This window comes from Brachyhypopomus gauderio, chromosome 1 (genome assembly GCF_052324685.1).
Source record: "Brachyhypopomus gauderio isolate BG-103 chromosome 1, BGAUD_0.2, whole genome shotgun sequence".
NCBI classification, from domain to species: Eukaryota; Metazoa; Chordata; class Actinopteri; order Gymnotiformes; family Hypopomidae; genus Brachyhypopomus; species Brachyhypopomus gauderio.
The window spans coordinates 7,913,393-7,940,639 of NC_135211.1; the positions used below are offsets into that span (position 1 = coordinate 7,913,393).

The 27,247-nt window shown below is 39.0% G+C and overlaps 3 protein-coding genes across 9 annotated transcripts; 1 reads left to right on the top strand and 2 right to left on the bottom strand.

The window, feature by feature from the left end:
* slc2a10 (solute carrier family 2 member 10) lies at positions 1-11,726 on the top strand. Of its 4 annotated transcripts, none has more exons than XR_013121557.1 (7): positions 8-289; positions 896-973; positions 3,356-4,549; positions 4,641-4,763; positions 5,000-5,135; positions 6,105-7,580; positions 11,447-11,726. XR_013121557.1 is itself a non-coding variant. In XM_076975978.1 (6 exons), exons 2-6 carry the CDS (start codon positions 970-972, stop codon positions 6,196-6,198), a joined length of 1,551 nt encoding a protein of 516 aa, XP_076832093.1. In that variant the 5' UTR covers positions 8-289; positions 896-969; the 3' UTR covers positions 6,199-7,866. The 4 variants fall into 4 exon arrangements, 2 of the variants coding, with proteins under 2 accessions (XP_076832235.1, XP_076832093.1); XR_013121563.1 differs by lacking the exon at positions 11,447-11,726 and adding an exon at positions 10,354-10,534; XM_076975978.1 differs by lacking the exon at positions 11,447-11,726 and having other exon boundaries at positions 6,105-7,866.
* On the bottom strand, positions 7,998-18,935 carry csnk2a4 (casein kinase 2, alpha 4 polypeptide). Of its 3 annotated transcripts, none has more exons than XM_076976384.1 (14): positions 18,779-18,930; positions 16,189-16,240; positions 15,002-15,204; positions 14,714-14,825; positions 14,529-14,630; positions 14,279-14,329; positions 11,913-11,972; positions 11,724-11,807; positions 11,509-11,619; positions 11,235-11,336; positions 11,007-11,107; positions 10,751-10,899; positions 9,940-10,029; positions 7,998-9,792 (listed from the first exon to the last, which is right to left on the bottom strand). In XM_076976384.1, the coding sequence occupies exons 3-14, from the start codon at positions 15,100-15,102 to the stop codon at positions 9,677-9,679; spliced, it is 1,179 nt and encodes a 392-aa protein (XP_076832499.1). In that variant the 5' UTR covers positions 15,103-15,204; positions 16,189-16,240; positions 18,779-18,930; the 3' UTR covers positions 7,998-9,676. The 3 variants fall into 3 exon arrangements, with proteins under 3 accessions (XP_076832499.1, XP_076832428.1, XP_076832350.1); XM_076976313.1 differs by lacking the exon at positions 18,779-18,930 and adding an exon at positions 16,324-18,754; XM_076976235.1 differs by lacking the exon at positions 16,189-16,240 and having other exon boundaries at positions 18,779-18,935.
* A 1,214-nt stretch (positions 18,936-20,149) lies between these two features.
* ube2v1 (ubiquitin-conjugating enzyme E2 variant 1) lies at positions 20,150-23,920 on the bottom strand. 2 transcript variants are annotated; one of them, XM_076976490.1, is made up of 4 exons: positions 23,764-23,920; positions 22,359-22,507; positions 21,476-21,601; positions 20,150-20,719 (listed from the first exon to the last, which is right to left on the bottom strand). In XM_076976490.1, exons 1-4 carry the CDS (start codon positions 23,783-23,785, stop codon positions 20,573-20,575), a joined length of 444 nt encoding a protein of 147 aa, XP_076832605.1. In that variant the 5' UTR covers positions 23,786-23,920; the 3' UTR covers positions 20,150-20,572. The 2 variants fall into 2 exon arrangements, with proteins under 2 accessions (XP_076832605.1, XP_076832678.1); XM_076976563.1 differs by lacking the exon at positions 23,764-23,920 and adding an exon at positions 23,237-23,355.
* Between the last annotated feature and the right edge of the window lie 3,327 nt (positions 23,921-27,247).

Genomic DNA, 27,247 nt, shown 5'->3' on the forward strand with positions numbered 1-27,247 from the left:
TTAATTTGTTGCATTGTCATTCATGCGCTTATGTCGGCTCCTTTGTGATAGTAAAGTAGTCTCTTAATTTTCTTGTAATCCAAGTAGGGCTATTGCTTATTCATGAGGAACTCTGTATTTTTAGAATATTCTGCCACGTCGATTGTAACTTCCTTGTCCTGAATTAAGATCCCGGTGTGAAAGTTCCGATTCGCACAATGAGGGACGTCTAAAATTACGAAAAGAAAATACCGATGGAGGAGGACATTTTTATAAAGAACTCGGCTGTTGTGTTGAGATTATTCAAATGGTAAGAGTATAGCTTTAGGAGTTTTCTTGGCTGGAGTCAATATTTTGCTTCGTCATACGTTTTTTTTCCTACAGTTAATCAAGAATCAAAACATCCTTTCCTATTCCTGTCGCGACAATTTGGGTTTTACTTTATGGTGATCTAAAAGAATATGCTAACATGATCCGTGTACGTCTTACGGTCGACAAAGATGTTAAAACTCTCGAACGAAACTGCCCGATTTTCAATTAGCTATAGGCTACTTGACAGACCTAACAGCTAATATGGCAATTATTTCGCACCACACTTTTGAAATAAGATTACTGTGACAAACCTGCAAAGTTTAATGTGCATATACAATTGGCGGTGTTGCTACGATAGATTTGGAGGCGCATTACAACCTAGAAGCTGAATCTGATTGTTTATTTATACTTAAGTAGGCAACCTCAAGTGGAATTATCTAAAACCATGAGTATCAACAAGGTAGTTGTCATAGTGACATGGTTGCATCAATGATCCTCTGGGCGGACGGTCAGACAAGGCTTTAAAAACAGTTTTAGGATCCGTGCAAACATTATCAGTAAAGAGGGGAAAGCCTGATGCAACTTCGTTTGTTGCTTTTTGCAGGACTCCTTTTCTCAGGCGAGAAAACCCTGTTGCCTGTATGATCCAGCTTTGAAGTTACATAAAATTAAAAAAAAATGGGTAAGTCTTTTCAGCTTGATCTTCAGTTGCATTATGATTGTTACTGTCATAGTCAAATTCCTTTTGCATTTCTCCTATATAAAATAAAATTTACTTTAATTGTAATTCCAACCAGTTTAATTAAAAGGCTAACTGCACGGTTATACATTTCCAGAAACAGTGCTGGATGGCCCTGCTTTTTCAGTTGTGCTCAAAATAATAGCAGTGTCTTTAAAACAATGAGTAAATGTCAAAAGTCTTCTAACAAATTGTAATTTAATAAACACAAATGCATTGGGGACACAGCACATTTATTCCAAAGCAGGACAATTGGGAAAAGTAATTAAAACTCAAATAATAATAATGATATTTCACAGAAAGTCAGAAACGTAATGTTTAAAAAAATAGCAGCATTGACATCTTTTCTTGGAAACTCAAAAATGTACTGCACAAAGAGATTCTTGATAAGCCAACTTGGCGGAGTATCCTAAACTAATATTTTGTTGTAAAACCACGGTTTCTGATAACTGCTTCACATCTGTGGTGCATGGAGTCATCCAATTTCTGGCAACGGTCAACAGGTATTGCAGCCCAGGTCAATTGTACTATATTCCACAATTACCCTGCATTTCTTGGTTTTGCCTCATGCACTGCATTATGTCAGCCCATAAGTCCGGGGATTGTGCTGGCCACTCCATCAGTTGAATCATGTTCGTCTGGAACCATGCTTTTGCTCGCTTGCTGGTATGTTTTGGGTCATTATGAATGAATGAATGTTCAACTTATATAGCGCCTTTCTATATACCCAAGGTCGCTTTACAATTTTAACACAGGTACAACCAATCACACTCCGGTGAGAAGCGGCAGCCAATTACACACAGCGTACTCTCCACAGCCCCCTGGGGGACTGAATAGGGTGCAGGAAGGGGAGAGAGGACAGACCCTAGTGGCAGAGCACCATCCACCATATACAAGCACACACTCAGACAACTGCTTTTTATTGGACATCAAATCAAATATATTTGTATAGGACATGAAGGGACAAAGACATACACTCAGGGAGAATTTGTCAGGGAATCAGGGACTGCCAATTTACTTAATCTCCATGTCTTTGGACTGTGGGAGCAAACCAGAGACCCCAGATACTCAGATAGAGACTTGAACCCAAGACCCCAGTGCTGAGAGGCAAACATGCTATCCACCAAGCCACCATGTTGCCCATGTGATTATCTTGTTGAAAGGCCCACCTCAAAGGCATTTCCTCTTCAGCATATGGCAGCATGATTTCTTCCAATATCCTGATGTACTCAAATTGATCCATGATCCCTGGTATGCGATAAATAGGACCAACACCATAGTAGGAGAAACATCCCCATATCATGATGCTTCCACCACCATGCTTAACCATCTTCACTCACTGGGTACTGTGGCTTGTATTCTATGTTTGCAGGACATCTGATGTACAGTCTGTGACCCTTGGACCCAAAAAGAAGAACCTTGCTTTCATCAGTCCACAAAATGTTACGCCATTTCTTCTCAGGCAAATTCTAACTGCTTCTGCACATGTCTTTTATTTAACAGTGGGACTTTGCGGGGGCTTCTTGCTGGTAGGTTGATTTCAACAAGACGTCTTCTGATTGTACCAGTACTCACAATCAACTGAAGATCTTCCTTGATCCTCTTGGAGCCTATCATTGGCTGAGCCTTTACCAGTTTGGCTATTCTCCTATCCATTCAAGGAGTTATTTTTCTTCTTCCCATTTCAAACGCTCATATTTAGAAGTGTCTTGAACGACCCATTTTTCTTGTTTATTCAGGACAAATGCACAGCCAGCATGTCAGTTGCCTTGCTTCTTAAATAAGGATCATGTTAACACCCTTTTTCCCCCAGAATGCCCTCCCTAAGTGACAGGCTCCCTAATTGAACTCACCACTGCTATTTATTTGAACACACACTTTTCAGTTAATCATTAAATTTCACAGAATCTGCAATATGCATGGGTGGCCTGTTGGGTTTGTTGGTTTTCTATACCCTTATTATACCCTCCAAAAACTTACTTGTGGTGTAGAGGTTGAAATTTTAACAAAAACATTGATTTATCTTGCTGCTGTTGGGGCACTGCTATTATTTTGAGCACTACTGTATATAAGCTAAATTCTAGAGAGGTTTCATTTTCAGTATTTACTGTTTGAGAAGACTGATGACTAGAGTGAACTAATTGGCTAGTGTTCTTCTTGTTGCAGTAACATGCAATGCTATTCCGTGTAGACTAAATGTGTGCACTTTATGTTGTGAAGTTATATTAACGGTCAGTAACAACAAAGTTATAACATCTGAGTGGATCTGCAAAGAAGTACATGCAAGGCAATACCAAACAACTGATGAATTCCTTTTTCCTGTAGGCCCTGTTCTGGTGCTTGCTACAGCTGTGTCCACACTTGGTGGTCTAGTCTTTGGCTACGAACTTGGAATTATCTCTGGTGCCCTGTTACTGCTCCAAGCCCAGTTCCACTTGAACTGTGTCCAGCAGGAGACTGTGGTCAGTGCTCTTCTCATTGGGGCCATTTGTTCCTCTGTGATTGGTGGCTGGCTGATTGACCACCATGGTAGGAAGGCATCCATCTTGCTTAGCAACCTTCTCATCCTTGGAGGCAGCCTGGTTCTTAGCGTGGGCAACTCCTTTGCAATGTTGGCTACTGGCCGGATTGTGGTGGGATTTGCCATATGTTTGTCTTCAATGTCCTGCTGCATCTTTGTCTCAGAGATGGTGGAGCCGAGACGCAGAGGTCTGATGGTTACACTGTATGAAGCTGGTGTTACTGCTGGGATTCTGCTGGCTTATGCAGTCAACTATGTCTTTTCAGCTACTCAAGAAGGATGGAGATACATGTTTGGGTTAGCCAGTATCCCTTCTCTCGCTCAGCTGTTTTCTGTTTGGGTCTTGCCATCTCACCACGGGACTGTAGTTAGACTTATAACAGAAACTCAAAGCCCAAGTGATCAAAGTGACAGTGTTGAAGAAGGGACTTTGAACCAAGCTCAAGTAGGCAAAAAGCAGTATTCTGTCTTACAGCTATTTCACCACAAAGACAACATGTGCACTAGGACCATAATTGGCATTGGATTAGTGCTCTTCCAACAGTTCACAGGTCAGCCAAATGTCCTCTTCTACGCCTCAACCATCTTTCAGTCAGTGGGCTTTAAAAGCAATGCATCAGCTGTATTGGCCTCAGTCGGTCTTGGGATAGTTAAAGTCATTGCGACCATGGTGGCGATGATCTGTGCAGATAAGGTTGGCCGCAGGCCACTTCTCATTAGTGGTTGCCTAGTGATGTCTATCGGTTTAATACTTATTGGATTCCTAAACAGACACACTGTGTTTGATGCAGCAAGACAGTGTAGCTCTTCTGAGCTTCACCCAAATGGCACCATACTACCTGCAAAATCCATGGATCTACAGAAGATTATTAACAGTACCACAGATGCTGGGTATTTAGATACTTCTACAGCTTTTCATGCTGTGGAGACATTTAATTGGCTTGTTTTGATCAGCATGATGTCAGTTGTCAGTGCTTTCTCTGTGGGGTTTGGACCAAGTAAGTAGAATTTTGCTTGTACCAAACCCTTAAATATTCACAAGGTTGTTATTTCTCTAACACTGAGCAAAACTCGCATGGTGACTTACAGTGACCTGGCTTGTGCTTAGTGAAATCTTCCCAGCAGAGGTGCGAGGACGAGCATTTGCATTCACCAGCTGCTTCAACTGGATGGCCAACCTGATAGTAACCTTCTCTTTCCTGAATGTAATAGGTATGTATGAAAAGTTATATTGCATCCAGACTTCAAAAGTCAAAGTCATTGTTTTTTTATTGTTAATACTGCAGCATGTACAGAACATACAGAGGTTTGAAATTGTATTTCCCTCCTACACAGGTGCATCAGTAAACAAGTAGTTGTAATACACCAGGCATGAATATGTATTTATTTAGTTGTTTTTTTTTTTGTAGTTTATGAGACTAATGCTTGATTAATTTGTCCTCACTCAGATGTGATAGGCCTTTCTGGAACATTCTTTGTCAATGGCGTGATTGCACTGGCAGCTGTTGTTTTCATATACCTCCTGCTACCAGAGACCAAGGGCAAATCTCTTCAGGATATTGACAATGAGCTCTGTGAAAGACGGTTAGTTGAGATTAGCATTTTTGAACATGCGATGTATAAAAAAAATAATAGTACAGCATTTCCTTTCAAAATATCTAATATACAGTACTGCACAAAAGTCTAGGCCACCATTACATTTGTCGCGAGCAATTGTATACTAACCATATAGTTATTTCTCTCTATTAGAATACAACCAGAAAATACAGGAAACCTGTCTCATTATATATATATATATATATATATGCATACATACACACACACACAAAATTGTATACTAACCATATAGTTATTTCTCTCTATTAGAATACAACCGAAACCTGTCTCATTATATATATATACATTACATATATACATACATACATTCATACACACACACACACACACACACACACAACCAGTCAAACGTTTGGACTCATCTGACCAAATGCATTTTCTTAATATAAAAAAAGCATTTTAAACTAAGGGGTTATGCAAAATCTTTTTTAGAAGACAAAAATAATTTGGGAAAGGTGTTCTTATATTTTAATTAATTGTCAACACAGATACCCTATTTTAAATGCACACCTGAGGGACTTTAGTTCCTCTCTGCACTGTCCAAGTGCTCTGCATAAGTGAGTGTCATAATAATGGACGGGATATATATATATATATATATATGTATTTTGTATGCATCTGAATAGTCTGAAAAATAATGATGTATGGTTATTATACCACATTATAACATCTAATTGTGGCCCAACACTTTCGCACATTACTGCATATATAAAACCCACCGCTGTTGATATATAAAAAACACCTCTACTATTGTCACATCAATAAGAGAAAACCCATGTTGGATCAGTGAATACATGTAAGACAACAAAGTTACCACTAGAGGGAGAAATTGTCATGTTTGGATAAAATATGTTGTCTCCTGTATTGCAGATTGCATATTAAATATCAGAGGTACAAAAATACATTACATTTATTACATTACATTTTTTTTTCTAGATTTCCTTATAGAGAAGAATTGTGCAGCATGTTCCAGAGAAGACATTTCTCAGCAGGATATCAAAGAGTCTCTTTGAGAAATTCATCAATGTGACATTTAAAAACATCACTGTGGCAAACTAGTCATTAGAAAATACCTGATTGTTTTTACAGCAATAGCAATCATTTTACTATGATGTATATTCGATGTATAAATAGTATTAGACTTCTGAATTTGAGTTCTAGATGCCATGCACTCATTGTTTAAATGTATGGAAGGTCCTTCCAACCTAAAGCTAAATGTTACCAAACTAAATAGTTAGTATGAGGAATCCAGTGCAATAATTTAAGGACGGACTACTTTAGACATGTTGAACCCTTTTCTGGATTTACAACCTATACAAAATATTTAGTTGTTTTGTATACAACCTATACAAAATATTTAAATGAACTTCATTAGCCAGGTAGTACCAGATGATGATCTGCATCTAAGCATCAAATTATAGCACAAATGCTCAATTTACATCTGAACCCTAAATATTCAAAATATCCATCCTATCCATGATTTTTGCATTCAAACCTTATTAGCATTCAATAACCTTGGTAGGATATGTGCGTGCTGATCACATCTGACATGATGTGTTGTTTATATGCATCAGGGAGATTCAGGCAGTGTTACGAATGGAAAAACAAATTCCTCTTCAAAATAATTAAATATTCAGAAGGACACATTGAGAAATTTACACATGCGATAAATAAAACACGTTTATTTACACAAATATCCTGAAATACTACTAATCTATTTTAGAACATACACATATGTACAATGACGTTTGAGAGTGAAATTCTAATTTTCAGGTCTTGTGTATTTCTATTAGGCTATTCATAATAGAGATGTACATTGGTATTGGAATAAACAAATATCCATTATCCATATTCTCTATTCCAATTCCAAAAATATTCAGCTTTCATAAATCTGCATATGATGCTGCACCATTAAGTATGGAGGGTTAAAATAAGTCACATGGAGCGTACTTCTAATGTCAACAAAAAAAGTCACAATATGACAAGGCAAGATAAAGACACCCCCCACCCCCTAGATTGCATCAGATACTGCTCGATATTCACCAGAGGCATGCGTGGTCTCTTAAGATGAACACAATGCAACAGAGGCAGCTCCCAGGCCGCAGTCTTACCCCTCTTTTCTGGTTCAGCCTTCCAGCCTTCCAAACTTCACTAAGGTTTTCAGAATACTGACTGCTGTGGGAAATCCAGTGGTGATGGGTTAGAGGCACGTCACCCCCACCCCCAACTATGAAGCCTACATATGCAGCCTTGAGCAGCAGTCATGCAGGAGTTCCTCAATGCAAGGCACCGTGCAGAAGCCTGAATGGCTGCTTCGTGGCTTAGCAGTGGGACAGAGACCCTTCTTGCCCAATGAGAATGCAGCCAGTTCCCTAGGCCTCCCAACTATGGATACGAAGAATCACTTCACTGGTAAGCAGCACTTGTACTGTGTGGCGATCCATAGGTGCATCTGTAAGCACAATACTCAAACTGACAATTGTGGAAAGAGTACCGACAAAACTACCCAGTATATAATGCGGTGGCTTCAAAGCATAACTGAAGAGAACTACACTCATCCAAGGGTCGTCTTATCTTGATGACCAACATCAAGATAAGATGCACTAACCTATGCAAAAGTGAAATTAAATACACAGTGAAAGAAAACAGCATATATCTATAATTGTACTAAAAGTGGTGGAGTAAAAAAATTATAGGGGGGGGGCAAAAACTGTTCAACTGAAATAATCAGTTACTTTCCACCACTTGTCAGTAGAGATAAGAAAATACTTTTGTGCTCACTGAATATTTTCTCCCATTTTGCTCTAAAATCACCTGAAATACATAAAATATTATGAATGAGAATGTTTATTTACAGTTAACCATTTTTATTCTTGGAGTCAGATTGAGACACTAAAGCAGCCATATGCAAAAAATATATATATATTTGTATATAGCTGGGTTGTTCTTGGTATGTATGTATGTATGTATGTATGTATGTATGTATGTATCTGAATACTGTTCACAAAAATGTGGAAGCTTGAAATGCAAAATAATTTTACATACACATCCTTAATTTATGCATAAACATTTTGATATGACACTACAGATCATGGCATAACTGGCATTCCTGAATACTCAGATAAAAAAGTGAACATCTTAGGGATTCAGTGTGGATCAACTATGCTGAAGTATAATTAGTAGTACTTTCTTTCTTTTGAAGTTTAACATTAGACACAAATAGTGCAGTGCATGTAAAGGTGAATCTTGTGTGCCAGACAGTTTACACCCTACGACAATACACTACCAATGAATTCTTATACTTGCGATATCTTTAATACTACATGAGCCATAACGTTCTAGAACAATGTTTCTCGACCCAGTTCTGTTGGCCCATAAGCAGGGCAACAATTTTGCTCTTTTTTGCTCTAAACCAAGCCCTTAAGAACACTGAATACCTGCTATACCCAACACCACCTATAGGTGTACTAGGAGCAATGTTAAAGCAAAAACATAGACTACGGTGAGAAACCCTTCTAGAATAATAATAATAATTCTTCAGTGGTTTTCAATTTACGGAGACCTTCACCAGTACAGAAGCTCAGAATCTACCACAAAAAAATCTGAACCACAACCAAGCAAAATTTCAAAACTATAAATATAATTGTTTAAAGAAAAGCAAAAAAAAAAAAAAAAAAAAAAAAAAAAAAACCACTCACAGATTCACCTTTCCAGCACTCCAAATGAGAAGGATGTTCTGATGGCAGCATCAAAATGTATTTGTTTTACACTTAAAATACTGCTCCATAAGGTCATGAGTACAAATTGAGTGTTGTAACAACAAAAACTGCAGCGATACAGCACCAGTACTTTTAAAACTCTATGGCCACAGTTGTTAAAAGGTGGTTTGAATTTCACACTAAAGTGGAGCGTGAATGCTGACCTAGGATCAGTGTCTGTCCTTGTCTTGCCTAATGAATATAATTATAACTATTGAAGGGAGCCAATCCTAAATCAGCACTTGTACTCAAGAGACAGTTTATTCTTGTGGGCCCAGGTCACATTATTAGTGTGCTCCTCTGTTTGGTCCACAGCGTTCCATCCCTTTTAAAAGTAAAATCTAAGCTTGTTCATGTTTTGTGGTCTGTAGATCAGGGTGGGAAAATGTGCTTAACATCATTGTCACTCATGCGTATCTAACGCTTTTTGAACAACGAGCAAACTCACACTTGCACTCCAGAACTCACCTGCCACAAGAACTGAATACCTGTCGGCAACACACGCACGCTCACAGACACTATCACACAAAGTAGTCCATACAGTCCATGTTTTCAGGTAAACTGATCAACAAGTAAAGAGTTTAAGTTGAGGTGAAGATCAGGGGAGCCAGGGTGGTGTGGGGGTTGTTGTCACGGAGGCTTCCCACAGGCTGAACCGAGAAGTGGCAGGTGTGCCCTGGCAAACTGGCAAGTACCTCATCACCTGAAGGCAGGGGCCATGGTGAGTAGAGGAAGCAGGCACGAGCGGTGTTACTGGGGGGCGCCTGCTGCCGCCGGCACAGGGGTGCTTAGGTTGTTGGCAGCTGTGAGGATAGGCGAGCCAGCCAGTGGGCCGAGGGCCGTGGAGGCCGGCAGGGCAGCTATTCCTGTGTGGACGAGAGGTGTGAGGGTTACAGAAAGAGCACTCGACCAGCCCACTCACCAGCTGTTCATGGGAGGAGGGGGGCATTTGGGAATGGGGTGCCTGGAGGGAGACGTGGAGAAAGGACAGCGTCCGGGCCATGGCACCTCACCTGTGATCATGTTTGCTGTGCTCACTGCACTGTTCGCTGCTGGCACGTTAGTGGAGCCCACCATCCGAGACTGGTCCTTCACAACATTGTCTGCAAAGATAGCAGGAGTAGGATGAGCTGCTGTTCTGAAATATGCTTTCTAGTGCAGAGGTGGTTTGTATGTTGGTAGATATAAAACAAAAAGGCCTGATATCATAGCACATCAAATGCAAGTCCAAAATTTTATGAGCTAGATGAAAAAAGGGACTTCAGAATAAATTCTGAGAATTTAGATGATCCAGAAAGTAATACTGTCAATAATAAATGTGCTTTTACCTGAGGCATCATCATTTATGACACTACACAACTGTCAAAATATCAGCCTTGCTGTACTCCTCACTCACATCGCTTGTGACCCGTTTTGTTGACATATAGGTGTTCACACTACAGGAACCTCATGCACTTCTAGATCCCTCAGGAGATCCCCCATGAAAAGTGCCTGATCTCCTGAATGAAAATACAACTGAGAACTGTAGCTCATGTCAAATGAAGATGGAGCCTAAACCACAGGCCATAGAGCCCCCATACTCAAATAGCGGCCCGCTATTTCTGGCCCGCGAGCTGTTTTGAAAAGTGTTTTTTTTTTTTTTCTTACAATCACGCTATCCGCTCTTATTTTGAAATTGTGCACCGCAATCTCAAGATGAGGCTGGGGATTGCCTCCATGGCAACAATAAACAGATAGCAGCAGCAACACGTTTACCGACCGGAGCAATAATGACATGCCCGAAATTTGAGACTACACAGCTACCATAGAATGAACTGTACTCACAGAAGTAGGGGTGTTCCATGGCTTCTCGTGCAGTCAGCCTGGCCTGATGGTCGTACCGCAGCAGCTTGTCCAGGAAGTCCAGGGCCTCGGAACTCACCAGGTGCTGGTTCTCGCTGTGGACAAAGCGCTCCCATCGCTTGCGAGAATGCCTAGAGCGAAAGACCGGGACAAGGAATGCTGAAAGGTTCTTCAAACATGTCAAAACTCAAAAAAACGGTTCTCTTCCTTCCTTGTGAAATTTCAGAGGAGCACCAACCTTCCTAGGATGTCGTTGAAGCGGGGTTCAAGTTCTATGTTGTATTTGTCAATGTAATCATAGAGGTCTTCTGTTCCGAGGACTTTGGCTATTCTCACCAGCTATAAGAGATAAGAACCAGGTGGCATTATATCAGCCATTTACTGAGCACATATTCATGGCTTGACACCAATAGCTGTACCATGCTCCATGTGGTACTATGACTTTTAAGATCTACCAAATTCTTACCTGATCATAGTTATCATGTCCATGAAAGAAGGGTTCCTTCCTAAAGATCATGCTGGCCAGCATGCAACCAAGACTCCACATGTCCAGACTGTAGTCATACATCTGAAGTACATAAACAATGCATTTCAAAGGGAGTCAACAAATATCATGACGACAATCTTCATATATTCTGTATATTTATATATATAACATATATAACGTTTATGTCCCAGATTCAATTTCTTTGTTGGTGGTGTGGATGGCAATGTACACGGGAACCATTCAGAAGGCTGACCTGATAGTCCACAAGAAGCTCTGGTCCCTTGAAGTAGCGAGAAGCGACTCTAACGTTGTATTCCTGCCCTGGGTGGTAGAACTCAGCTAGACCCCAGTCAATGAGACGCAACTGGGAATGAAGAACATATGAGAAACATGTACCGTGAAAGACGCATGTTGCAAATTTACAAATGTATGTAACGAGAAACATGTTTTATTAAAATCCATGATTACCTTCCTGTGTTCATGATCAATCATGACATTGTGTGGTTTCACGTCCCTGTGCATAATGCCCATACTATGGCAGTAATCGAGAGCCTAGAGACAGATATGAAAAAGCAATGATGTCTACGTGACTAAATTATGTGGAACTAGGGTGTACTCTGTAAAACGATCATCAAAATGAGAATCATTCATTTTCACCTTTAGGATCTCATACATGTAGAACCGGATATCGTAGTCTGTCAACGTCTGATACAATTGCTGAGGAAAGGAGACAAATAATTGTGCCATTCAATACCATGGGAGGGTAAGGACTGTTACATAACAGTGGCACAGCAATAGGATTTCTCTAAAGCAATTTATTATTTACTTTCCTTATTTTGGTCCAATTAGAGCACTTAACATTCTCATATGCTGCACTGCAGGACCACAGGATAACAATATGGTCAGAGAGCAATGACCAGCACACGTGCGTCTACAGTCCCTTACACAAGTTCTGTCGCTTATCCATGTTGTGAAAACAAAAGCTTATAACCTGACTAAATTCATCGATTGGTTTTAGAAATGACTCATATGAAAGCTGAAACCCTCCCAAATGAGATTTAATTTACGAAAATAAATTTGCTTTACTGCAGAAATATTGATCATTTAATGAACATAGAAAGGTCAGATTTTGGCAAGACAAAAGTTGTCACCCACAGAAAGTAAGGTGAAAATCAAACAAATAATTCACTTCATATACAAATATATGTTTCATAACACTGGTGAATGACGTTGTGGTGCTATTAGAGCCATATTTAATATTTTGTGTGACTTCCACGAGTTTGAAGGACCGCATCCATGCGGTTCGACAATGATTCATATAATTTATTGATGAAGTCATAAGGAATAGCAAAGAATGCAATCAAAATTCTTAGGTTTTGTCTTCCAAGCTTCCTCTTTCATCCTACCCCAAACATGCTCAATGATGTTCATGTCTGGTGAGTGGGCTGGCCAGTCCTGGAGCACCTTGATCTTCTTCGCCTTCAGGAACTTTGATGTAGAGATGGAGCACCATCCTGCTGCAAAATTTGACCCCTTTTATGATTGAGAATGTAGGATGTAGCTAATACTTGTTGATATTTTAGGCTATTGATAATGCCTTCCACCTTGCAAATGTTTCGTACAACCATATACTGAATGTAACCCCAGACCATGATCTTTCCACCACCAAACTTGACTGTTTTCTGGGTGAATCTTTGATCCATACAGGCTCCAGTAGGTCTCCTGCAGTATTTGCGGCGGCTGTGGTGTAATTCAAATGAAGATTCATCTGAGAAATCCACCTTCTGCCACTTTTCCAGCGTCCTTCCGTTTAGCAGGCTGTGGGCCTTTTGTTTAGTGCTGGCTTCTGGGCACTGATTAGACCATGGGGGCCATTTCGAGACAGAATCCTACAAACTGTTCTAGTTGACACAGGGACTTAAGGTGATCAGGCCTGGTGGAGCTCTGCTGCAGTGGAAGAGGGACTGGCTTTGGACTTTCTAACCAACAAACATTCCTCCCGAGCAGGTGTCTTGTGGGGTCTGCTGGACCTGGGCTTGTCAAAAAATCTCCAGTCTCTTCAAATCTTTTTTAAATTCTTTGTACTGGACGCTGAGACACATTAAAGGTGCCAGCCACCTCTGCAGTGGATTAATTGGTCTTCAGTGTCTTGATAATCAAGGCTTTGGTCGCAGGATGGATGTTTGGCATGTTGTCAGAGGTCAAGTTGCAGTGCAAGTGAAGGTCTGGGGTGCAGGAGTTCTTTTTATACACACCCACTAATTAACCAATCAGTTAGTGAGCACAGGTGAGGCTGTAAACTAGGATTGGGTGCATTATATGACAAGGCGACAAAACTTTTGTCTTGCCAAAATCTGACCTTTCTGTGTTCATTAAATGATCAATATTTCTGCAGTAAAGCAAATTTATTTTCGTAAATTAAATCTCATTTGGGAGGGTTTCAGCTTTCATATGAGTTATGAAATGAAAAATGAAATGAAAATGTGCCATATTTTGTCAATTGGGATTTTTACACCCCAATCGAAATTTGTCCTCCGCTTTTAACCCATCTGTGCAGTCAGAACACACACACACACACACACACACACTAGTGATTACTAGGGGGCTGTGGATCACACGTGCCCAGAGCGGTGGGCAGCCCTAGCCCGGCGCCCGGGGAGCAGTTGGGGTGCCTTGCTCAAGGTCACCTCAGTCATGGCCTGTCTGGGAATCGAACCCACGACCCTCCGGTCACAAGACCAGTTCCCTAACCGCCAGGCCATGACTGCCCCAATTTCTAAAACCAATCGATGAATTTAAAGTCAGGTTATAAGCTTTTGTTTCCACAACATGGATAAGCGACAGAACTTATGTCAGGGACTGTATGCAAGCACATCTAATCAGAATTACTGGCTATCCAGCATTGTGAAGAACCCAATTACACAAGAAAAATGGCACAACAAAAACCTGAAACCCATCTTCTGTACTGTTCAACACCATCTAAGAGATGTCAGTAGAAATTAAAACATGCTTTGTGAGCTTACCTTAAAGTCTGTGTTGTTTACATGTTCAAAAACCAAGGCAGGTGTTCGGGACTGCAGAACATGACAGAACTTGTTATTTGTAATCAATAAGAGTTAGTTGTTTCATTCATATGATGAGTTTTTTTTTTGACTGGCTGTCTATGGTAATTTCTAATCCACACTTAATAGCGCTAAACATCTACTGATGTGTAACTAATATGCTTCCATTTACCAGAGGCTTTCTTGCTGCATAAATAATAGCCATACTCACCACTGGATCTTTGACAATATCTATAAGGGAGATGATGTTAGGGCCCCCACGCAGGTTCTCAAGGATCTTTATCTCACGCTTTATTTTCTTCTTCTTCACAGGCTGATTTAGAGAATTCACAACATTCACAAACTCCCACTTCAGTTTTTTTCATATTATTACAAACTGTATCATACTGGGCATACCTTGAGTATTTTTACCACCACTTTCTCATTGTTTGTGATGTTGATAGCCTCAAACACCTCACTGTACTTTCCCCGCCCCAGTTTCCGGACCAGTTGGAAATCGTCTTGGTTTCTATAAAACAAAGTTTACTGCTGGCCTCAAATAACTAAATTTTATTTTATTTTTACAAAATCCCAAACTGTAAGCATTTTCTGAAAAGCTTAAGAGTGAAACTTGAGACAAACACATCCCCAACAGCCATCTTGTAAATGGAACTACTGTGGCCTTAACATATTTAGGTGACGTACCCCCACTCAACAACATGGGACTCGTAATCCCAGTACTCCCGGGGCCGATGCGTGTTCACTTCTGTATAAACGCGAGCTCGACTCGGCACAGGTCCTGACATGTCCGACAGCTTGGCCGAGGTGTGGATGGTTAATCACCACGAAGAGGAAACAATGCAGAATGCCGGCAGTGGGCCACAGATGGTGGTGGTGCCTCTAAACAGCTGTAGGAATGGAAATAGCAGTTCTACTCAGTTTACTGTTAACAGTGCTCTGAAGAAACAAAGGGAAACCACATAAATCTCAAGCCTTTATGGGACACTGGATGTAGAAGGATTTTTTTAACACTGCTGCAGATAGAAAGCTATAAGATTACATATTTAAGACTTGCTTTATTTAATCAATTACATATAAGCTTTAGAAATCATATACGTAATAATGAGCATCAAATGTGGTAAAACTAGTAATTCCTAAACTGCCTTTTCAAACGTCTTAATGCTAACCATACACTAAAAGACTCTTAAAAGTCTAAGGTCTGACAATCTCTCACATCTAAAGTATCATTAATTACTGTGATTTTGCAAAGATTGGGAATCTTGTAGTATCATAATTTGCAAGACTGGTACTAGATTCATTTTAGGGATTATTTCCCTAATTTCCATGCTACGGTTGGAATTTTACGACAAAAGAAACTGTTGAACAATAGAGCAAAAACAGGAACAGCTTTTGGCCACAACTGCCCTTGTGTGTGTGCCACGATTTGTTCAGACCTCCCTAGAGTCTACTTCATGTCTTATATCTCATCTCTGCATCAGAGATGTTCCTGCACCCGATTTAATGCTTCTTATTTGGTACTGGAGAGCTCACCGATTGGTACTTCACTATGTCAATGTCACAATGTGCATAAGCCAAGACTAGAAACTCTTTACAATATTAAACATTGTTTTTTTTTTTTTGGAACATCAAAACAAGAAGGCAGGTATCCTAACCACCTTACACCAAACAATCCAGATGATGGGAGCATCCATAACTCCAGTATATGATACGTATTATCCTCATAAAATAATTTTTAAACTTAAGAGCGAGCCTTTCTTGTTGGCCAAGAAAGCACAAACACGCCTATACTTCCTACGCAAACTGAGGAGTGCACAAGTCCCGCCCCCCATCATGTCCTCATTCTACAGGGGTACAATTGAGAGCGTACTTACTGGCTGCATCTCTGCTTGGTTGGGAGGCTGCAGTGCGTCCTGCCGGAAAACACTACAAAGCATTGTAAATACTGCCAGTAAGATCATCGGTACCCCTCAGCCCTCCATCAGAGACATCTACCACTCCCGCCTCACCTGTAGAGCCATCAGCATCGCTGGAGACCCCTCCCACCCCTTGCACTCATCCTTCAGTCTTTTGCCCTCAGGGAAACGGTACCGAAGCCTTCGGGCCCGCAACACAAGACTGCTGAACAGCTTCGTCCATCAGGCTGTCAGGAAGCTGAACTCTATCCACCATCTACCTCATACTCTGAACTTTAATGCAATAAACAGACTGGCTCTACACATATCCACATAAGAACCTTTTTGCACACCAGAACTCTACCTCAATCATGCTGCTACTGACTAAATTGCACTACCACTATTCCCATCCCTTATAATAATACTTGCACTACTGCTATTTTGCACAGTGAACACTGTAGTACCTCAGCACTACTATTACTGTTACTATTATCATCTTTATTTATGAATACTATTTACTTTACTTTTTATTCTTTAAATTAAATGTTGTGTGTTACGTGTTAAGTGTTAGGTGAGAGAGAAACAGTATCTCGATTATATTGTGTGTCATGGACATGCAGTGTAATTGACAAATAAACCTCCTTGAATCCTTGAATTTTGTCTTCATTTCTAATTTCCGTCTGGATTATATGCCCATTATCCAGTGTGTTTGGTAATATTCATTTAACATAACAGGATCATCTATAAAAATGCATCAAAAAGCCTACAGATATCTGATCTTAAGGCTGTTAAGTCAATCCAAACCTTAAAAACCTCAAATCTCTACACCACACACAATGTATGCACACCCACCCTTGACTGATCCAGCTAAGGAAAACCTAGAAGAAATGACTTGCTATATTATGTCTCAAACTGCAAAACCAAAATCTTGTATGCAGTCATCCTTTAAGTAACCCAACACCCCATGGTCCATTTGCTATGTAGTATCTTATAAAACGAAGTTCTTCCTGAATTTAACTGAACAACATTTAAACTGGTTCCACAACAGCAAATAATAAGTTTAGCATTACGAACTGGTAAGTATTCTACCCATTGTGGTATATACAAGAACTTTACTATGATGTTGCAGTACCAGCATTTGAATGACACGCTTCCAACCAGTAAGATAGGCTTATAGAATCTGTTATTTAACCTTTAAAATCGACAGTATTTGATAGGAATGATTAGAGGATTCTGGTCATGGATGGTTAAAGTTACCACGTGACAAATCTTAAGTAAAATAAATTAATTTCTTGTAGCCAAATTATTTTATCCATCACGCTCATGCTATGACTTGAGGACAATATCGGTCATTGTAACATTTCACATGTGCCCTGCGTGCCAATGTGAAGTCAAAGGGTCAGAATCCGATTTAAATAATTTCGGCTGTATCGACGTTGTCTACCTTATACACAGGTATATATGTGTATATGAACAATTTAACGTGTGTTACATGTGGATGGCTCAGAATTAGCTGTAGTCTACATTTTGGTCAAATCAGAACAAACTAGTGCATTACACCATGCCTCTACAAATATGTTCAAGACATTCAGTAAATAGCTAACTAGCCATTTTTAAAAGAAAATCGTGTTCCTGTATATTCCAAACTATCAGAGCAGCTAGCTATATGTTGGCCAAGTACGGTACACGAAAAATAAAATGAAATAAAAACATAAGCATAGGAAATATTGGTAGGTTAGGCCATGCAAAACGGCAACTTAGTCCGCTAACCCAGCTAACGCTAGCTGACTATCTAAACGTCGCAATCCGAGTAGCATGTTATGCCAAAATATACCAAGCTAACTTATTATGTTTGAAGCTACATGTCTTACAACCCCGTTTCAGATTTCTGTAATAATTTGTACGAAAGTCACGGGCAGCCTCAAGAGTGCTGTGGGCTCTGCCAACACCAGCATGCTAAGTGCTAAGCTAGCTAGCAGTTTTGTGGAGAAGTTAGCCGGCGTCTTGTTGCTAGATATGGGAGACCGATTAAAATCCTGGCCGACATTGTTTAACTGTTTTAACCGTTTTAAACCAGAGTGCAGCGTATGTTGTCTAAATGTCTGGCTGGTTTATTAGCTAGCGAGCTATTACATAAATGGATTGTACAGCAGCTATATAGTTCGCTAGTCAAAGCTAGACTATTGGCTGTGGGTACTCGCGTTAGTTAATTAACATCACCTAAGTTACCTAGCGAATACTGAAAGAAAATCACTTGTTGACTGTTTAAAACGGCAATTACATGGTAACACCGTTTCCCATCCATGCTATGCAGACGCCGATGAATTGCCAAGTAACGTGTTCTGCATTCACAGATATCTAGATGTTAGATTGCAAGCCAACAACCTCTGGCTTGGCTTAGTTTAGCTAGCCGCGCTACTTCACCGACGCTGTCCAACTCTGCCTCTTATAGCTCGGGAGCTAGTTAGTTAGCCAGATAGCTTAGCAGTAGTGCTGTCTCCTCTTTAAGTTTCTTCGAAGACGCCGAATTAACTATCGATAGCCTTGTTGTGTTTAGAAATGCTTTTACCTTTTTGGTTAAACTGGCTGTTGGGAAATATTCTTCGCAGGCGTAGCGTCAGTTTCGTTCTTTTCTAATGTATGATAACGAGTATTTTGCTGTCTCAGAGACAATATGGCACACTGAGCAGTCTGTGCTCAGCTGATGAGATTCTGTACGTAGAGTGCAAAATTGTACAAGGTAAAGTCTGCGCATGTGCGGGAAATAAAAACGTCGAACTGCACGTCTTCACGTTTGATTCAAACACAATTCTTCACTTTAGTCTTTTTAAAATGCAATTCCCATAAAATGTTTCGACTTGAAGCATGTTTTATTATCACTATCACTGTACAGTTAGACATGTACACAAGCATTAAAATCCCTACATTTAATTGGTATCTGCATTGAATATGGAGCATATAGCCAAAGTACTGCTGTATTAACGCGTGATAGAACCTGCTGCGCTCCACCGTAAGCCTGTTCGCTTCTTAAAGACGTGAGACCTTCAGCATTTAGTCACTCATTAAGCAATAATTGGGAAACACCATAATTCAAATGTTAATGAACTAGAATCTTTGTTCTTTTGCTGTTCACGTGTGGGGCATGCTGTTACTGTTTTCAAAAACTACATCTTATATGAATCAAACAAGACTTGTGATGAAATTTGAATATCAATGAGACGCACTTTTTGAAAGTCTTATCTATAGGCCTGGCAACTGCAAACTGATGTAATGGGAAGGGCTGAGTACTAGTATATATATATATATATATCAGATTTTACAATAACTTGCTAAAACAAAGTAAAATACCCAAAATGTGCAGTATAAGGAACACTGCAAGTTTTAGTCATAACAAGAGCAGTTACCACTGAAAGAAGTCATAAAACGTTGCACAAATATCACACAAAAAGCTTTTTCTTATGCAATTCTAATGCTGGAATCCCTTCCTACGACTGTCAAAGAAAAGTAAACGAGAGAAGACAACTAATAAACCTGCTTGAACAGTCCAGTTAATCTCAAAAGTACAATATACTGATTTTGATAGTCAGCAAAAATAGCAAATGATACAGATGATGTATTTCATAAAGAAGCTTCTGTGTTCCTGTTTAACAACTGTAACTAAATATAACTAGCAAACTAATCTCAATCAAAAATGAGAATACTGCAAAGAGTTACTAAATGTCTGGCCCCCATCCTTTCAAACATGACCATTACTATATGAGCATAAACGCAAACATTTCAAAATTGAATGGCTTTGAATACAACAAATAAAGGTCTGTGACCAACTCCAATTAGACACAGAGAGCCTTTCTGGACATGTCAATACTTTTGACTTTGATGATGGTTCTGAAGGAAAACATTAAATCAGAATAAGCAGCGGCAACATACAGTACACCCAACGTATTCCCTAATTTTTTAATTGGAAGTGAGAGTTGGTGGCACTGATCATTTGAATAACAGCACACAGAGACTTACACTTAAGATCATTTATGTTATTTTTACAATCTGCATGTATAACAAATAAAGACTTAAAAAAGAAGCTTAGTAAGATGTACAGTATTTTGTATCGTAATGTCTGGTCTGCATGGTGGCCTGGGCACACCGGTGCATCCACACTTTCTGTGCAATGGGAGCTTCCGGCCTTGGAGTGCTCATTGGCTGCTGCAGTGAAGGGGGAGGGACATGGCGTTTAAGAGAAAGGGCTGATAAGGACTTGAAAAGTCTTGAAAAAGAACAGGAATATTCTGCAAATGTATGTGTGCGGATGTATATTTTGGATGGAGAATTTAGAGGTGAGAGGGAGATGAAGGAGTGGCCTCTGCACTCAGTTGCTGTAGATCTGTCCCTCGGGAGGCTGGGGCAGCTTCATGTTCTCCTTGCACATCATGAGTCGCCGGAGCTCCTGCAGGACCACGCGGATGCTGTAGGAATTCTGCCACTTGGCCAGGGAGGACACCGCCCGCATGTCAACCTGAGAGAATCCAAGAGTAACCAGGAGTGAGTGTTGTTCTGAGTGATAACAATGAAGACACCTCAAACTATATTAAGTGATTACTGTGAAACAAGTCATAATGTTTTAAATATATTGCGTCTACAGTGAAGGGAATGTTCTGCAGGACCACACCCTCCATTAACATGTCACCACTGGACATTGAATGATTTGCTCAGTATGAAAGCAATGTCATGCATCATTATCCTCTCCAATACATTTGAGGCCAACCAAAAGCAAAATGGGAGATTCATGGGGTAATTCAAACTGGTCTATGAGATGGTACCTTCTATATTCATTAACAAAACATGGAATAGCATAAACAAATTTCCAAATCTCTACCAGACATGACTGAACAAAAACATTTTTCCACAAGACATCCTATCTCTTTTCAGTGAAGTCCCAACTTGAGCAGATATCTATGCATTGTGATAAGAGATAAAAATTGACTATTGCATGTCTCATTACATACAAAGTCTCATGTTTCAAATGTGAAAGTGAATGCCATAGTTGGGCTTCTGATATTAAAAGGTGCATATCACTGTAGAGCCTGCCATGTCTGTAGGGTTGAAACTTAAAAGAAAATTACAATGTTTTGCAGAACACATTTACTTCAGTTTTAACACAATGTATCTTGTATAGATGTCCACAGAGAAGTAGATGGCAAAAAAGTACAGCAAGAACAAAAAAGGGGGTTTTATAAACTGCTTGATGTTTTAATATTGATGCAATACTTACCACACCATTTGAGTTATGCACACCATTCAAGTTGATCTTGGTCACAAATCGGACAAAAGGAGGAGTCTCTGGGTACCTGGGACCACATTCCACCCTCAGGCTGTACATCCTGTTCTCATAGATTGTCTGGATATGTATGCAAAATAAGGTTAATGAAATTTAAGTGAAAAGAAAACTCAAATGTCCTTTGAAAATAAAACACGGCAGACAGAATAATAGTGGACATCTTCACCCACACTTAAAATTAGACATTATAAAGCTCTTAAATATGGTTAAAAAGTTCAAGTCATAAATCCATAGGTATTGGCTTAATTCTATTATATTTAGATGTGAACATTTGTTAGCTGAAATGAAATATTTCAGCAGTTACAATTTCATGAAAGAGTGTCATCTTGCAGCCTTATGGACAATCAGCTTAGTGTTTTATGATTCTCGAGACAATCCTCAAAACTCTTATTTAAAAAAAAAAAAAAAAAAACCGAGGGTCAAAGTGCTGATTCAGGGTACTGCCAACAGTCACAACTGGCATGTGGACTGTTACATGATACAGTGGAATGCTTTGCATTCTCCTTCCAGGGTGCCAGTGTGCGTGCGTGTGTGTGTGTGTGTGTGGGGGGGGGGGGGGGCTTCAGAAAAAGGCCTTACTTGTCTATCCAGACTGGTAGCACTGTAAATTATACAGATAACCAATGAAATTGACATGTTGTAGTCAGACAGATGGAGGGAAATGAATAAAATGATCCTCAAGAAAAAATATATATATTTGAGACAATTTTACAAATGAAAGTAAATGTCCTAATATCACAGCAATCTGCAATGTTATCTCAAGGTCTAAAAGGAAGCAAGAAAGGAAGATTATTGGCAGGGAACCAGTAAAACTCACCCTTGGAGGTCCAATTATCATGCCTCTCCAACGTGTGAGCGTCATGTCCTCATCGTCTTCTAGACCCCAACTCACTGTTCCATCACCAACACCTTTCTGGCCCTCCTCCAGCTCTTCCAACAGCCGGAAGTTGCGAGGGACTTTGACGCCTAAAACAAATGCATTACAACCGATTGTGAAATGCACAAATGACAATTCAAATGATCCGCATACCTTTCTAATGACAAAGACAACTGACTGTGAAACTGCAAATCTTTGGAGCTTCTGACGGTAGATGTAAAGGAAATACGACATTTATTATGTGGTCACAGTTCCTCTGATTGGTACAATTTGTATCCATTACTAATTTTCCAATCTACTATGATACTTAAGTATTATGTGGTAAGTCAAGTGGCAACAGGTCACTAAGATTTCCCCGCATTCGCTTAAGAGATTTTCCAGATAACTGCTGCAATCCTGGCCAGTTGAATTAATAGGATATAACAATACGTAGATGAACTACGGGTGAAAATGAGCTGCACGACTCTGCACCATGGATTGCATATTGAGAGATTTATTTTTTTATTTTACCATATTAGGCCAAAAACTGCCACGTTACTGTGATGCATTTCCGTCAGAAGTTGCAATTCTCAACTGCAGATTAGATTACACAGGTAGCCAGTAGCGCACACCCTGTCTACCGTTAGTAAGTAGCGTCAATCTAAACATACAAAACGGATAGCTACATAGCTAGCATATGAATCTAGCTAGCTAGCGCTGCTTACTAGACAACCCGCTAAAGTTCAAAGTAACATTATCCTTTCGATTCAAAATGCATTTTATTACAACAAGTTGGTTTCGATTAGTCACATAATAGGAACAAAGTACGAGCAATTTACCCTGAATAATTAGTAGGAGCCCCCAAAGCTAACGGAAAGCATACATGCAGCTAGCTAGCTAGCGATATTGTTGTTTCCAAGAATGTCCCAGCTCGTCTTGCAGGTTGAGTCGGTGTCTCCGTATCATGACGCTGCAATTGAATAAGTTAGCTAGCGAGCTAGCACGTTAGCCAGTTGACCAGGGAGGCGCCAAGAAGGGAAATATAATGCTTACTTCACCTACAATCAATGGGCGTAGGTTTCAATCAAAGCGGTCGCAAAAGTTAGCTAACAAGAATAGTTTAGACTTGTTAACTAACTAGCTGCCTAGCTATTGCTAATAAACATACCCGGCAGAATAAGCTCAAGCTCAAAATGCTAGTTAGCTAACTAATATGAAACACCCACGATTCTGTGGAACTTGAAAGGGCATCTAGTCGCATCTTATAAAACGAGTTCATTAAATATGTGCATTGGATGTCAGCGTTGTATTCAAAGATAAGGTTAAGCGAACATTACACGAGGGACAGATTTGGAAATTAATTTACCTGATCCGGCGGCCGCCGCCATCTTGTCGTTAAGCAGCGGGAACGCGCACGTTCTCTACAATTCGTATACTGACGCCAGCGGTCGTACCACAGGAGATGCAGCTGAATCCTTTCCGTGCTTGCTTTTAGTATTTGTGGACATCCTTCTATCGTCTGAAGAGGATGGCATGGAACAGTCACCGGAGATTATTCACATAGTTCTTAACCACTACCGTTAGAACAACAGCCCACATAACTTTGCTTAACCTGGCCTTATAACCTAGTCTTATAAGTGCATGATGTGCTATGCGTACATGCAAATTGTAGAACATGCATTTATATTAATCCTGCTTTATTTCTCTACTACTCTTACCAAACACGTTCTTTAGTATTTCAACGTTTCAAAATTTCAAACTTTTATAATTTTTGTTGTGTTGCCTAGACAGGTTTCCCGTGTTGTCTCCAGTCAGTTTCTTCGTAAGACCAGCCATGGCTTTATTATTTGGTGTCTGGATTTTGATTCCTGTAAATGTACAATGTCTGTAACATGTGCAATGTTGAATTAAATCTAAATCTAAAAAACTAAAAGTATCAAATTAAATTTAGAATAAGTGAACAAATGTAGCATGATTTATGGCTTTGCTTTTGAAGAAACTCATTTTAAATGGGAGGTGGAGATAGTAATTACATAAATATATCAATACAGCATGATAACTGATATAGGAGAATCCAAGACCAAGGGACTGGAAATTATTTTCTTTTGCTTCCATTGGGGTGGTTTCTCCTTGTGTTAAAAATGTACTGAATAGAGTTGAATCCTCTTTCAAATACTGTATGTTAATATGTGCATAAATAGAATGTTTTTGCAGTTAAAAAATTTTCATTAAATAAATTGTCCATGCTGTTTTGATGAAGTTATTAAAGGATGTTGTACAAATGGCTCACGTAAGTCTATTCACATGAGTCTGTCCAACATGTTCACAGTCCCAGTAATGCTTAATTGGACAACCATTGTGAGCCAAGCAAGATTCTGTATTGGATTGGGGAAGTGTGTCACTGTTGCACTCACATAGGCATGGGCAAGGTTTCCATGGTAAAGTAGCTGCAGTTTGAATAAGTCATTATGACTGTCACTTAAACATATTTTAATCTTTTAATTACAGTGTCCACATAATCTCATCTATAACTGCCATTGTTTAAAAATCCTTTCAAATACATAATATCCATTAAAAACATAAAAACTGTTGAGACACATGAGACCACACAAATATCTATATTACAAAACAGCCTCAAATTATGATTTATTGCACATCCACTGATAATTATGACATACAATTGAACAGACCCATTTTGAACAAACAGAGTTGGAAAAAATTACAAAACTTGTTTTGCTTCTTATTTTCTTCTTTGTTTTACCACTGACAGGTTAATAATAAAAAGTCAGGCATAGCAGGCCAGTATGCATAGGCTTTGAGAAACATTCTCATATTTACCATCTTGCCAAACATGAATTCAGCATCTCAAAAATAACTTGTGAAGTAGTTTTTAAGTAACTGCACAGATACAATGACACAGCTAAATGCTTCTTACAGATCTGGAGCAGAAAACACCTCAGATAGCTGATAAAAAGGTATAAAACAAACAATTTCAGCCAAAAACATTTGATGCAAACATTAATTTGCAGTCCCTCACTGATCACAGATTTTACAGAAAGTGGAAATTGACAATTAAAGATCTTTACACATACAACATTTTCCATCACCAAATATGGAAAAGAAGAGGTACTATGTTATTCATGTTGGCATCCTGTAATAAACAAGAAAAACAACAACATACTGCATGGTGAATAACAAAAAATGATTTCCCTTCAAAACAAGGTGAATAATAAAATGATTTAATTTAGATGATGATACCTGAGAACCATAAACCAAGTAAATAAATTAATGCATGGCATGGATGAATAAAAAGTATTTTTGCACTTCTACAGAAAAGATTTGGAGTGGGGTTCAACATTGTGAATGTGTAGTTTTCATTTAGGGGTTCTAAACAAGACCTTGACAGCTTAAATTTATGGTCATATGTCTCTCTGGTTAAGTTGAAATACCTTGTGTCATTATTGCTATAGGTTCATTAATTGAAGCTGTTAGTTAATCAGACACAAAGCAAGCATGCTGACAGGATTGGAAAATGTGGATGAATTAAACATGTCTATGAAACTTCTGCTTACATATATATCAAGATAATTTAAACCAAGATATTTAGTTTAGTTAGCTAGGGTTAATTACAGCTAACCCAAATTAGCAATTATAAAAATGATCTCAGCTTTCACCAAAGAGTTAAGGACAGAAATAAACAAACGGTGTAGCCAACAAAAAATATGAATGCATTAATGCTCCTTCCTAAATTCCACATTGCATAACTAATCAATTATGATTTCAGGATGACATAATATTTACAAAGTAGTTGTATGTTAGTTATTAGATTAGTACAATGTCCATAACATGCACAATCCTAAATTTAGATAACTTAAATTGATGAATCAAAACCCTTACACCATTCCATGATTCAACATTTTTCATATGAAAAAACCGTCACTAAACAAATAGAAAACAAGAAACCTAAAGAAAAGCTGATGCAGTCAATTATGATTAAAACAATCAAATCTTTTTGAATGCTCACAAATTATTCACAGATAATAAACTGCTTTATTAATAATTTTCAAAATGATGAATAACAAATAACATTATAATACAAACTTAAAACAGCAGTTAAAGTGTGTACATGGCTTTCTTTAGCAATGTGATTTAGCATGATTAAGTTCAACATACACAAGGGTTATCAGTAGTTTAACTATCAGTTTATGTCAATGTGAAAAAAGTCAATCAGCAGTAATAAGACATTCTGAAACATACTGCATTTATTCTTGAAGTTTAAGGGTTAGGCTAGGGTTATAAAAAGCTCAAACATGAATCAGTTGATTAGTCAGAACACATTCTGAAAGGACCTCATAATACACTTGCTAGTTAAGTATCCAGAATGTATAGTTTATGCTAATTTAACATACAACATTGTGGTAAAAATGGGCACACAGAGGGAATAAAGGTTAGACAAAAATGGCTTTAATCAGCATTTCTTGTTCAGCACACAGATGGAATAAAGGTTAGACAAAAATGGCTTTAATCAGCATTTCTTGTTCAGCTGACAACAGTACCCTCACACAATGACCAAAATAATAGATTAAACAAATCTATCCAAATAAATAAATAAATAAATAAATGCATTGTTTTGCTGGGTATTTTCATCCAGTTGTCCCCTCATTGTATCATTACATTATTTGTAGAAAAAAATCTTCTGGACTTAGACTTCAAGTTATAAGGAAAAGAAACCCAATCAGGCTGCCTTGCATTTTCAAAACATGTGACATTTGCAGAGGTGAATCCATTTTAAGACTTCACAGTCTACAAATTCCAGGCAACATCTTTTAATGTTACATGTTTTACCGCAC

What these genes read in the sequence shown, in the direction of transcription:
- ube2v1 (XM_076976490.1), bottom strand. Translation starts at nt 23,785, where the DNA reads ATGGCGGCGGCCGCCGGATCAG. An exon ending in GGCGGCGGCCGCCGGATCAG is followed by an intron (nt 22,508 to 23,763) that starts GTAAATTAATTT and finishes CATTTGTTTTAG; the next exon opens with GCGTCAAAGTCCCTCGCAAC. An exon ending in TGATAATTGGACCTCCAAGG is followed by an intron (nt 21,602 to 22,358) that starts GTGAGTTTTACT and finishes ATACATATCCAG; the next exon opens with ACAATCTATGAGAACAGGAT.
- slc2a10 (XM_076975978.1), top strand. An exon ending in CTCTGTGGGGTTTGGACCAA is followed by an intron (nt 4,550 to 4,640) that starts GTAAGTAGAATT and finishes GGTGACTTACAG; the next exon opens with TGACCTGGCTTGTGCTTAGT. An exon ending in CTCTTTCCTGAATGTAATAG is followed by an intron (nt 4,764 to 4,999) that starts GTATGTATGAAA and finishes GTCCTCACTCAG; the next exon opens with ATGTGATAGGCCTTTCTGGA.
- csnk2a4 (XM_076976235.1), bottom strand. Translation starts at nt 15,102, where the DNA reads ATGTCAGGACCTGTGCCGAGTCGAGCTCGCGTTTATACAGAAGTGAAC. An exon ending in ATATTGTCAAAGATCCAGTG is followed by an intron (nt 14,330 to 14,528) that starts GTGAGTATGGCT and finishes CATGTTCTGCAG; the next exon opens with TCCCGAACACCTGCCTTGGT. An exon ending in TTGATCATGAACACAGGAAG is followed by an intron (nt 11,620 to 11,723) that starts GTAATCATGGAT and finishes CTTCATTCCCAG; the next exon opens with TTGCGTCTCATTGACTGGGG.